General features: G+C 36.9%; 1 protein-coding gene across 5 annotated transcripts in view; it reads right to left on the bottom strand.

The window, feature by feature from the left end:
* Positions 1-10,475: 10,475 nt before the first annotated feature.
* REPS1 (RALBP1 associated Eps domain containing 1) overlaps positions 10,476-13,007 on the bottom strand; it is a 57,533-nt gene continuing 55,001 nt past the window's right edge. For 4 of the 5 annotated variants that reach the window (XM_026844381.1, XM_026844386.1, XM_026844385.1 and 1 more), the window contains one exon: positions 10,476-12,638. In XM_026844381.1, coding sequence (XP_026700182.1) covers positions 12,570-12,638 — 69 coding nt within the window. In that variant the 3' untranslated portion in view covers positions 10,476-12,569. The remainder of the gene's footprint in view (positions 12,639-13,007) is intronic. The other variant, XM_026844382.1, reaches the window with a different exon arrangement.

The following is a 13,007-nucleotide window of genomic DNA, read 5'->3' on the forward strand; positions in this document are numbered from 1 at the left end:
CCACTACAGCAGTGCAATGGAAAATCTAGAGGTGACAGACTCCCCCCAAGGCTGGGAGAGGACACAGCCAGGAGAGCTGACCCCAACTGACAAAAGGGATATTCCCGAGGTGAGCAATAAAAGCTTACAGGAAGGAGGAGAGGAGGATGTTTGTGGTTATCCTGTTCGTCTTCTCAAACAACTGCTATGTAGTGTGCCAAGTCCTCACTTCCCTGGAAATGGCTGAACACCTGCCTGCTGATGGAAACATGAATCGCACATAACAAGAACAGATTTTAGGTGAGGGGTCAGTTGAACTTGGTCCAATAAAATTGATGCAGGTAAAACAGTATTTCTTAATACCTAGAGGAAACAATAGCTTAGTTATTTCACTATCTGTTCACACTTAACAACTTTGTTGTGCTATACATATTTACACAATGTTTAGTTAGATGGTTGTCCCTGGCTCTGATGCCAAGGCATTCCTCTCTTCTCCCTAGACTGGAACCCTTATTAGCAGCATCTTGTGATAAGCAACTGCTGAATACAGAAACTACTTGCAGAGACTGTAAGCAGTACTAGGTGAAGTTTTTTTCTTCTGGTCAGCAGTACAATGATCAACACCCCAACCAGAGTAGCTCTAGAACTTAGATTGCCAAGCTAGGAGACAAGAAGAGAGCAAGGGATTCTCAACTGGCAATTCTCACCATTTTTCTGTACAAAAGGCCTTAAGCAAAACCGAGCCTGAATTCCTGTGCCAACTAACTCGGATTTTTCCTTTTAAAACTACCAACCATCTGCCTGCTCCCCAGTGAATGGCATACTCCAGGTGTATCCTGTGACTGGTGGTCTTGTCCTCAGACTAAGTACATGATGTCAGGATCCTGAAAAACAATAAAAATGAAAGCTGCACTTCATGACCTACAGCCAAGAAAATCAGTTTTAAATTAATACTTTTCCTAACGATCCATCTCAGCTAGGTTTTGAAAAACAGCGACACCTTTGCTAACACTTAGTAAGGGATTAAGGCCAACCATATTTAATGCAGTAAATATTAGTTTTCTGTAATAACAGTGTACTTTACAATTTGTTTAAGCAGGTCTCAGATTCTGGAATAACTGCAGGTATCTCTAATGCTATCTGGTTCTCTAGTCAGTTATGATAATTTCTGGCTTTTTAATTTTGTCCTAAACCAAGGTTTATATAAAACAGTTCTCACATTGTCTGTTTTTGACTAGTCAAACAATTGCTTGAAATGCTTTAGTTTTCCAATTCCTGAAATAAACAGTTTGACTATTAAAATGGAACATTTTTTTTAAAAGAATAGTGTTACTAGCTTAGCTCTTACAATTTAGCTCATTTCCTTTTGGTTTTGACCAGGAATCTGCAAGTTGTTAAAGCCTCATCAACCACTTTTAACACATGCAAATAGATACATTGGATGAGTACAGCTGTTTTATGAATTCTTCAACATAAACAACATGTAGGACTCACCATGTACAATGATGGGATAAGGACTACATTAATTCAAATATGTATCACATATTGAGACATATTTACAGGCTGGAGCCATGGGCTGAGGCCAACTGCAGGAGTTTCAATAAGACCAAATGCCGGGGGCTGCCCTTGGGCCACAACAACCCCCAGCAGCGCTACAGGCTTGGGGAGGAGTGGCTGGGGAGCTGCCAGTCAGAGAGGGACCTGGGGGGGTGATTGACAGCCGGCTGAACAGGAGCCAGCAGTGTGCCCAGGGGGCCAAGGCGGCCAATGGCATCCTGGCTTGTGTCAGCAATAGCGTGGCCAGCAGGGACAGGGAAGGGATCTGACCCCTGTACTCGGCACTGGGGAGGCCACCCCTCGATTCCTGTGTTCAGTTTTGGGCCCCTCACTACAAAAAGGACATTGAATGACTCGAGCGTGTCCAGAGAAGGGCAACGGAGCTGGTGCAGTGTCTGGAGCACAGGTCGTACGGGGAGCGGCTGAGGGAACTGGGGGGGTTTAGTCTGGAGAAGAGGAGGCTGAGGGGAGACCTCATCGCCCTGTACAGCTGCCTGAAAGGAGGTTGCAGAGAGCTGGGGATGAGCCTCTTTAACCAAGTAATAAGTGATCAGACAAGAGGGAATGGCCTCAAATTGCACCAGGGAAGGTTTAGACTGGATATTAGGAAGCATTTCTTTACAGAAGGGGTTGTTAGGTGTTGGAATGGGCTGCCCAGGGAGGTGGTGGAGTCCCCATCCCTGGGGGTGTTTTAAGAGTCAGGTCAACATAGCACTGAGGGATCTGGTGTAGTTGGGAACTGTCAGTGTTAGGTTAACGGTTGGAGTAGATGATCTTCAAGATCCTTTCCAAATTAGTTGATTCTGTAATTCTTTCATAAAGCAGCCACCTTATTGTTGGCTAATAAACAAAAACAACTGATACTTGCTTTTTTCCCCACTACACAAATTATATACACAGAGCTCAGAAGTTATCCCTGCATGGAGTATGACTTGGCCCATGCTTTCAGGTGTACCGCTCTCTGTAGAGGCTAGTGGGTTAGTTAATCCACTTACCTGCCAGTTATTGGGGTTTAGCTTCAGTGTCAGTTTTGGGTCAAATTTGTGTTTCATGGCTCACCACACCTTCTTAAAGGACATTCAAGCCTCTGTCAGAAAAACACTGCTCAGGCTGCAGCAGTGCTGCAGAGAAACACAGATTGCCATTGGGCTCTTAGAAGAAAAGGAGGCGTGAAGACAGATGAGCCAAGTTTGCTTCTCGTAACTGAAGTCTGTCACGCAGGATGAATTCACACTTCCAGCTCAGGATGCAGAGCCTTTAAAAGCATTTTCTCAGGAGTTTGTTACTGCAGTAAGTTTGGTTGCATTGCTAACACTAAAAGCTTTTAACAGAATAGTTATAACCATTGTAACACACATATAAATAAGACTTCTGCCAGTCAAAGAAGTTGAAACTAGTAGCTAGACCAGTGAATAATTTTAAAATGCAAGTAATATATTTCCTATTCAAATGCAAAAGGTTTCTATTTAATTCTCAAACATATCACAGAAAAGATACCTGTGAATCACAGGATGAGTAAGAACAACATGTAAATCACTAGATATAGTCTATAAGCAGTGAAATTATTTTACACTGTTTTCTGTGTATTTTTAAGCTACAGTTTACTATATAAATGTTAGAAGATGGAAATGACCAGGAAAAGAGACATACAAATGCACGTACCAGTATTTCTGTAGCAAATGCTACTTTTTGCTAAGCAGGTGCCTGGAGATCATTTTTATTTTGGAATTTGTGGGCAGAGTTCAGAGCTGAATACCTCAAGGAATACATAATTTTGATTTGCATAATTTTAACAACAAAGAATCCTTGCCATGATCTTGTCCTCGGATCAAAAGAATCTACAGATATTACAGAGCAGAAAAAAATGTTTATTGTTTAAATCATCATCAGAACTAAGTGAAACTTGAGGTGGGGCTGCAAATTCAGATGTTAGTCCCTAACACTACAGAAATTTAATACTACTCAGTTAACAGCACCAAAATTTTCTTCTGCCTTAGAGTGAGGAATACAGAAAATAACACTTTTCTTCAAACACCATTAACATGACATTTTCACTACAGCTTCTGATCTATCCTAGAATAAAAGTTAAAAATATTTTAATAAAAAAAAATCACTGCAGGCCAGGGCTGCTGACAGAGTTTTAAACTCAAGTTTAGGTTGTTGATTTGACACTGTAATAACTTAATAAAGAACAGAAGATTTTTTTTTTTCAGGGTCTCTGAATTAAAAGGGTTAGTTGTATCTGAGTAAGTGCAGTACAATTTTCAATTATGAGGCTATTGCCCTTCTGTTTTACAATTATGCAAGTGTTAAAAAATATTTTTTCCTTCTCAAACTATGTAAAGAAATTATCTATTGCCTTAATGTATTGTTCTAAACCTCCACCAGTCACAGATCTTCTATTTTGAAAGTTCTTCTATTTTAAAAGTCAGAAACAACTAATTTGGATTTCAGGGTGAAATCACAGCAGACACATGAACCAAGCTGGCCAGGAGCTGCTCACAAGTGAGAAGAGCTATGTACAAACACTGGAAATTGTGAAGAAAGTTTATTTTATTCCATGTAAAGTAGCAACCCAAGTCCTCATAATGTTCAAGTGATCTTCTCTGACACCACGATCTTACAGCTGACTAAGTGTGCCCTACCAACTAAGACAGGCAAGCAAGAATCTGCTCAAAAGAGCTGCTGAGATGGCATCCGTTATGTCAAGTGTCTGGAAGCTACAATGCTCCCTGAGGCCCTTACTCCACTTTTGCTCATACTGCTGGCTTTTCACACCCCTTTCCCTGGAAGGTGGTTGTTTTTCTTTTCTTCAATGATAATCTGTAGCAGCAGAAGATAACACAAGAGCTCCAATATACCAGAAATGACTGCAGCTCTGATTCTGCAATGAGACCTGACATGGCAGATTTCCGTATTAGCACTGAACTTTGCTGAAGTAAGGCTTTATACAGAGACTTGTTGGCACATTTCCATGAAAGGTGTAAATCTCTGTAGTCTAAATGAAAAAAAAAATAATCCATGTGATATTTGTTAGATAGCAGTTCTGAATCTTAAGAAGTTAATCATCGTAATAGATCATTATTTCTTATCACCTATTTAGAAATACCAAGTTTAGTACGAAACCTCCAACATGAAAACAAACAAAACACCCCAGAAGATGAAACAACTGAGAACAAAGTTTTCATGAACTGGAAGACTGAGACCAGAGCAAATGAAAAAAATAGTAGTTTGCAAATAGTCTGACCACACTGATCAGTGCAATATTGCAGCACTAAGCCAAAGGCCAAAATAATGAAAACACTGTATTTGTTCTAGTATTTTGAAATTTTCAGTTGAATAGTTAAGCATGTGCAGATACAAGAAACATTTATAAGGAACTCTAAAAATTGCAATGCATCTGTAAAAAAAAACAAAACAGGGGTATGTTAAATGAAAATCAGCGTTCCAGGTTAAAACCATTCAGACTACCATTGCAACAAATAAAAGTGGTTTCGATTTCCGTGTCAGGATTTTCAATCTAATTTAATGTCAAATAAAACCCAGAGAAACTACAAGACAAAGTACGCATTTCTTAAGTTTTAGAAGCTGGCAATTCAGCTAGTTCAACATGTAACCTTGGCAGACCTACTTTAACATTTACTGGTTTTACAATAAAGCATACGCAACCTAGTTGAGAAAAAGTCTACAGGCTAAAAGTTATAAGCAACTTAATATTTTCAGAGCAATAGTAAGGGGCTGAATAGGCTACCAAATCAAACAAGGTCTGAGATCAAAGCTGTACTTTTATAAGGTGTCTTGAATTCTTAGAGATCTTAAGATCCTCAAGAACAAAACCAGAAACCTCTCACTGAGTTACCTCCTAACTCAAGAATGAAAAAGAGTAAGTCTTAATACTACAAACATATGCTAAGCACCAGTCTAGAAAGAAAAAGTAGGATGGAAATGTTTTTAAATTAGAAAAATTAGTTTTAAAAAGTCCAACTAACTCTGCTTATGATTTACAGGATAACATTTTCTTGTTCTCAACTGAAATCTAGGCAGATCTTAAGATACTCTGACAGAAACATTTTCAGAGTAAAGTCAGCCCAGACCTTCAGCAAATTAAGTACAGTCTACCCCTTCAAACATGTAAGAACTTCTTCAGCAGCATGCTTTATCCTGCAGACTCAGCGGTTTGCATGGTAAAGTTGAGATCAACAACAGAAGTCCACATTTCTTGTGCTGGAAATGGAAAGGAAGTTCTCCCAGCTTGTTTGATATGAGTTAGTTTGAACAAAGGTTTGATTCCACAGGATCCCAAGTCAGGACTGAAATTTTCTAAAAACAACTACCAGCAGATTGTAAAACACCTGAAACAGGAATGAATTTTGTATTAGGACTATCAATTTTATGCAACTTCACTGCAATGAGATGTACTGTACTACCTACAAATTTGCATGAGGCTGTACTTTAACCTTAAGGTTTCAGGAATGCACTTAAAATACAGACTTGCTTGGAAGGAAAGATGCATTCATGCACAATTTCACATGTCTACTGGTAAATCCATATGCCCAAGTGAGGAGTACACAGAAATTCACATAATTCACTGAAAGTCTCACTCAGTAAATTCATTTCAAAGTTATCAGCTTGATCATCCAAACATTTGGATGCAGCATAAAACCTGCAAATCTCAATCCTATTCCTACCTAATTTAAACAGACTAGGCAAATGTGTAGTCAGACTTATAATTAAGCATATAGTATCAAGTACCCAAGCTGGATACTAGCACGTCTGTAGATACCACTACACGGAGTTGCATGAGCTTCCTTTGGATCCAGCATTCAATCTGTTTGCCCCCCATTTTTTCCTTACCCTTACTGATGGTTATTTAAAGTGTGAGGACATGAATATAAAACAATACATTACAATGTCATCTTCCTCAAAATTTTAAACCCAAAATTCTAGCTTGGAATCAACAACATATCTATTTTCAGTTGTTTTTGGCAGTACTTGCTTTGTATTAATTCGGATCAGGACAGCCTTTAGTTGTGACAGCTGCAATGCAACGCTACTTAAATCTATAGATAAAATTGTTTTGCACAAGCAGAACAAAAATTTTCCTACCATTCTACATGCACAGCTATTTGCAAAAAAAGGAGTTCTAAAACTTCAAAGGATTCCATTGTTTGAAAAGGCTACAGGAAAAAAAGATAAAAAAAACTATTCACAAAACATTTGATACTTTCAGTACAACAAGTCTTAAGAGATTATAAATTTTAGTGTTTCTTAGTGCATCTATGGAACCAACTTGGCAGAAACCATAAAATCCATCAAAATGACAAGCCTCTTTTGATAAAGTTACATGTGAATGAATAGTGCTTTTTCACAGGAATTGTCTTGCTTCAACACTACTTTATCCCCAAAGTGCAGAGCAAACCAAGGAATATATTCAAGTACCCTTCTACAGCAAAGAGACTTCTTGATTCTTCTACATCTTGATTCCTTCAGATGAGAAAGCAGGTGACTAAGGTCCTTCAGGAGGGCAGTGAAAGACAATGGGATTGAAGCTCTAGGAGAAGGGTTTGTTGTAAATCGCAGCACTCTTTTTCCAAAGGCAGATATACATAACAGGAAAAAAAAAAAAAATCAATTAAAAGTTGGAGGCACATCACTTGCGCATTTTCTGACAGAAATACACTGGATTACAACTTTCTGTAAATTCCCTTCATAATCTTTTTATTGAAGTACATACTGTATTTTCACACTTAGACCGAACTCAAGCTCTATATCAGTTCAAGAAAATCTGCAAAATAAGGCACATCACTTCATACAGTGTGTATGAAACACACTCTTAAGACACCATAAGGGTTCCCAAAGTATTTCCTCCAACTTCTGCTGAGAAATCATGTATTCCTGAAGCTACCTACTACCCATACCTTTCTCCTAGGTCAGTCATGTACATTACACCTTCACAAGTGTTCCCATACACAAGTATTTACATTGACAGCAGTAATGCTTATTCCACTCCCCGCTCCCCTAGCTGCATGTTAGGGCAAATAACTGATTTTAGTGCCTCCTTTCTCAATATACAACTGTTCTTTCAAACGCTAGCCTTTCTTGTTTGTCTTTTGAATAGATACTAAAGACAACAGGCTCCTTGCCAAAGACATTCCCCATTCCAAGTGCTGTTTCTTACATTTAACTTGTTTCACCCCATGGACCATACCCTCTTCTGTCAGTTTAAATGCAGAGTCTTATTTGAGTTCAAGAGAGAAATACAGTAGATCCCTGAAGTTAGATGACAGAAAGCAAACCCCACGATTGCTATTATACAGGATATATCAGTTCACATACATTGTAGAGCAGGATATATCGCTCTCTCTGTAAGCTCCTCAGTAGAGTGGGAAAACAAATACTCCAGCCATGTAAGGTTCAGTATCGCTAGAATTTGGGTTTTCATCAATATACCACTGAATCTCAGTTTAAATTGATTTCACTATTTATGATGTTTTGTTCACTTCCTAGGCTGCTCATAATTAAGACCAGTCAAAACAACAGAGTAATTCCAACTGCTTCCAGATTAGATGTCTTTGTAGAATCTGCAAGAGTGAAAGTGTCAAGAACATATTTCACCAGGGATAGAAAAGAATTCATGTAGCTTTCTGTTCTACAGTATGCTGTTGAAGTGTGAGAAATAGTGCTTCTTAAATAGTCGTCTTAAAACTTTGTATAGAAGCTGTGAGATGACAAACAATATTTTGTAGTTACAACTCTAAATTTTTGAGTATTAAAAGGAAACAATGCTGTTTCTGACAATAACTTAAATGCGAGGTGCTGAATACCTATTATGTATCATTAAGCTAGAAAAAAGCTACTGTAAAATCACTTTGGAATACACCAGCAGTGTAAAACCAGGTACAATTAGTGTGCAAACAGCCCTGTACAGTTTAGGTACAGTTAGTGCACAAGCTAACTTTAAAGCAGGAATTGCAACTTTAAAACCCATGTTGCCAATTTAAAGAAATATTACTGAAAGGAAATTACTGAACATTAAACCCTTCCCCCAAACACAAAACTGAATTCTGAAAAGCAATTAATTCAAGGACTTGGGTGCTAATTATCAGGACAACACTGTATAGTCTCATTTTGTTATTAGTATATTGACATTTTTCATGCAACTGCTAGTTAGTTGTTTTCAAAGACTATTAAGAGAACATAACATTTAAAGGGTTTTTTTTTGTTATTTAAGAATGAAGTCCTCAGTTTTCATGCGTTTTCTTCTAAAGAGCTGTATTATAAATGGTTAGTACATCGATATACATGGCAAAACAAGCTGGAATTCTGCTTATGAAATTAAGTTGTATGTCTCAAAAAATGGAACTTTGGGGGGAGTTCCATGAATATTCAACTGCACATGAACTACTTTGCAAAACATTTAAGCAACTTAAGCATACAAATATGTTTAAAATACGTAAGTTATTTTTTAATCTTCCATGCAGAGTAAAATTGAATTGTTATTACTCACTTGGGAGTAACATGTTTTTGTAACATATTACCATTTCATGAAACTACATTCTACTAGAAACTAAGACTAGGAGGAGTCAGGAGACAGCAATTTTTAATTTTATTTTTTCTTTTAGGAAAAAGTGATTCAGACTAGGTCATCCATAAAGTTGCATTTAGAAACAAACTCTGTGCACAGCTGAACCCAAGGAAGAAACTCAACTTTGCCCTAAATGCAGAGTGGAAACACAGCACACCCCATCCATAAGGGACAGAGACACCTCACACAAGAAACAATGCTGTAAATTTATTTTCTTTAGTTTTAAGTTTTTATAACCTCAACTTTGTTTATCCCACATAAGACATTTTCAGTAATAAGAGATCCTCTAGTTCATGTACTATACAATTGCAAGTAAAATGAGGGGCATGTGAAGTACAAAAAAAAAAATTGAAAATACTAGCTTACATTGGGTAGACTTGAATACTGCTCAAAAAAAAGTGGCTTTTTAGCTTTTTACCATTGCATTTTGGAAATCTTATCTACAGTTCAAAGACAGGCAATGAATGGAGAAAAAGCAACTCCAAAGCAGGTGGAATGAAGAAAGAGGTATATTAGTAGGAGAAACAAAGGAAATGCAAATCAAACAAGAGACACTCCTCGAATCACAAAGTCCAAAGAAAAACATTTTGCAGGTGTTTCAGAAATGCATGCTGCTGTCCATCCATCCTAGCTTTAGTAGTCTACATTTACACTTGCAACAGAGAGCACATCTCTCATACTGTACATAATTCCTTGCCCCAAAGAGCTTACAATCTAAGTTCATATAAAAGAATGCATCAAGTGGCTGGATGAAGATCATATAGATGGAGAGGGAAATAATTTTATAAGGGATTAAAGTTGGGTTACATTACTCAGTGAGGTAACTTCTGAACATCATTGGTAGTGATGTTCTTAAGACATCAGTAATTTTTCAGTTAGAAGCTCTTCTGATCATGAAAAACTGGTTTAAAATGTACTAAGTGATGCATTAAAAGTAATTCACAAAAATTCTAAAAAACAGACTTGTTGGCAAGACAAAAATGTTCAGATTGCCTCAATTCTTCACAAGACACTGTCATTCTACTAGAAAGATATGGATGTTACAGAAATTCATATGTACATGTCACATTTGAATGTAAAAGGCTTTTTACATTTAAGCTTAAAATGTTAAATTCTGATTTAAGATTCCTGCTTCTGTAAATATGGGCTTAACAAATATTAATATGAAAATAGTACTATTTTTAAAATGTATTTTTATCTTTAAAATAAACTATGGACAACATACAGTTGGTTTGAAATCAACTTTAACTACAGTAAGTGACCCACTTTGTCCACTTTTTTTAAACACTGTTCTTGTTACTTGACAGCTCTAATAGAAGTGATTAGTTCATCAACTTCAAAGGTAGCTTTTTAAAAATTTCCCTAGTTATATCTTATTTTTTTGGAGTCAAAGTCTCGGACTTTATCTACTAATTGGCAAGACATAGCTGAAATATAATTTATACGTAACCTTTGTGCCCATTTAGCTACCATTTCTTAATCCCTTTACATGCAAATAGAAAGTACCATCTTTCATGCAACTATGACACTTGTTTATTTCACACCGGGAAATCTTGCTTTGGACTATATATTTAAGCCATCTGCAACACTAACATAACATTTGAAAAAAATGTTGAAATAGTTATAGTAATAAAATTTAACCTTAATTATCCAGTCTGTATATGTTAACCAAAAAGAGAAATACTTATTTTTCACTGTAAGAAACATCATATCCAGTAGAAAAATCTGACTTGAGCTGTCCTTTTGGAATGGAAGCAGATGTTAAGAGAATTTCATTTAAGCACCGAAGTGAAACAGTGAGGATAAGGACTGCTAACAGGAGAATCATTTAATTTTGAAAGGTACTCTTGAAGAAAATCAAACCAGAAATGAAGACTAAAGAACTATACATTTGTTTGACCCAAGTCAGTACTAGCATTTACTATTTAGAAGTTACAGCTGTATTGAATTTGCTTATAGGAGGATATAAAAGGAGTATAGCCACAGATTACCAAGAGAATTTGATCATTTATGACCAAGAGCTAAAAAATGAGGCAAGAGAATGGTCAAGGGATTATGATCAACTCTCTCATACATGCCACAAAATCACAAAAAATTCCCTGCAGACCTGAAATAAAACCCTCCCCCCTGTTTGAATGAGTTTCAATTCCCAGGTAAAGATGAATCAACAAAATTAAAATATTGTGCTGTTTTATTGGTGTAAAAATCACACAATTGCTAGTTCTGATTCTGCAGAGATACATCCATGCAGTTAAACATCTATGATCCCACAGCCAGAAGAAGCCATTAAATAGAATATCTGCTGTTAGTCAGCAATTAATGCAAATTTACATATGAGATCAAAAGGTGTGTATCGTACAATATACAACAAATCCTAATACAGTACATCAACCTGAATAGCAGGATACACTCAAGGAACTCTGTTAATAGTGAAGCCTGTCTAAATGCCAGAGAAACAAGGCCTGGAAACAAGATGACAGAAGGTACCCCAGAATTCCTAAGAAGCAAACTCTTCATTTTTTGTTTTTTGTCATTTTGCTGGGAATTAGAAGTTCGTAGAGGTATTGACACATTACTTGACAATACAATTTGTTATAGTGACGACTGGTGGATGTGATCTGTTATTAAAAGGTAATGTGTGAAACATGCAATTACAGGTGGTGCTTAGGTAACGTGTAATTAATATGTTGGGGATTTACACCCAACTCTTTTCACAAAAGGGAGGACTGAAAAAGGTCTGTTTGATAGACTACCAATTATACCATAAATCTTTATACACATGCGGCTGAATCAGGATCATGAATGGATAAAATGTGAACACCTGGCAATCTGTGGTTACATACTCTATAACGTATGCAACAAAAACACAAAATCAAATCCAGTTGAAATGGCAAACAGCCTGCAAGAACTCTACCAACCTGATTAGGTTGGTTTATTGCAAAAAGGCAGGCTTTCTAGAATTGTGAACAACTTTCCAATTGTGAAAGGCAGCTTGGGCAGTAACATCGGCCAATGACAGATTACTAGGTTTTCCTCTTTTCCGGCACATAAATGCCATAGTGAAAGAAGAGTTTATGTGCTTCAAGTTTAAAGTCAACTGATTAGCAATCCTCTCTGCAAAGATATTTCAATGGGAAAAAAGAAACCACTAAAAAATTCCAGTTGGAAAATTTGGCGACAAACTCTGCAAACTCAAGTCCAACAAAGATCACGGATGCCTACAGAAAAGTATGTGAGAGGCAGTGTCACATTCAAGAAAAAGTTGTTTTTTTTTTTCTCTGTACTGAAATTAAAATACTTAAATACAAAAGTGGACAAATTGACAAAACAGAACCACAACATTTAATGTAGAATAGAGTGCACTGAGCTAGATGCATGGATCTTTAAATAGGCTTTGAAACCAATACCCCTTTCAAAGTTAGTAAATTCACAGTTAACGGCAGTAGGCTTAGAGGTGAGAGAAGGGTCGAAGTTGTTCCAGTTGGACTTCCAGGGAGATTCTCTCTTCAAGAACATCCTACAAAAGAAAAGATTTCCTACTGACTTTCCACAGAGAATGAATATTAAAAACTTCCTCATGCAATCAAAACCGGTAAATGTCAGCTTCAGTTTTGAGAACTAATGTCTTTTCTAGAATCTGTAGAGCTCTTCCCATAATCTGAATAGAAGATTGGCTAGCTAGCAATTATTCATAAATGAAAAATCAATACTTTCCTCAAAGGTAAAGCCATCTAGTATTTTTTTCATTTCTTTCAAATCACCCAAAATCACAAAGTTGTAACCAGCTGCAAACCCAACTATATTTAAAAATTAGATTTAAAATGTTAAGGGGGTAAGCTCTGATCTCAGCTAAAGGACTGGAAACTCACATTCCTGTCTCTTATAC

Source organism: Athene cunicularia (assembly GCF_003259725.1).
Source record: "Athene cunicularia isolate RWA chromosome 3 unlocalized genomic scaffold, athCun1 chr3_part1, whole genome shotgun sequence".
NCBI lineage: Eukaryota > Metazoa > Chordata > Aves > Strigiformes > Strigidae > Athene > Athene cunicularia.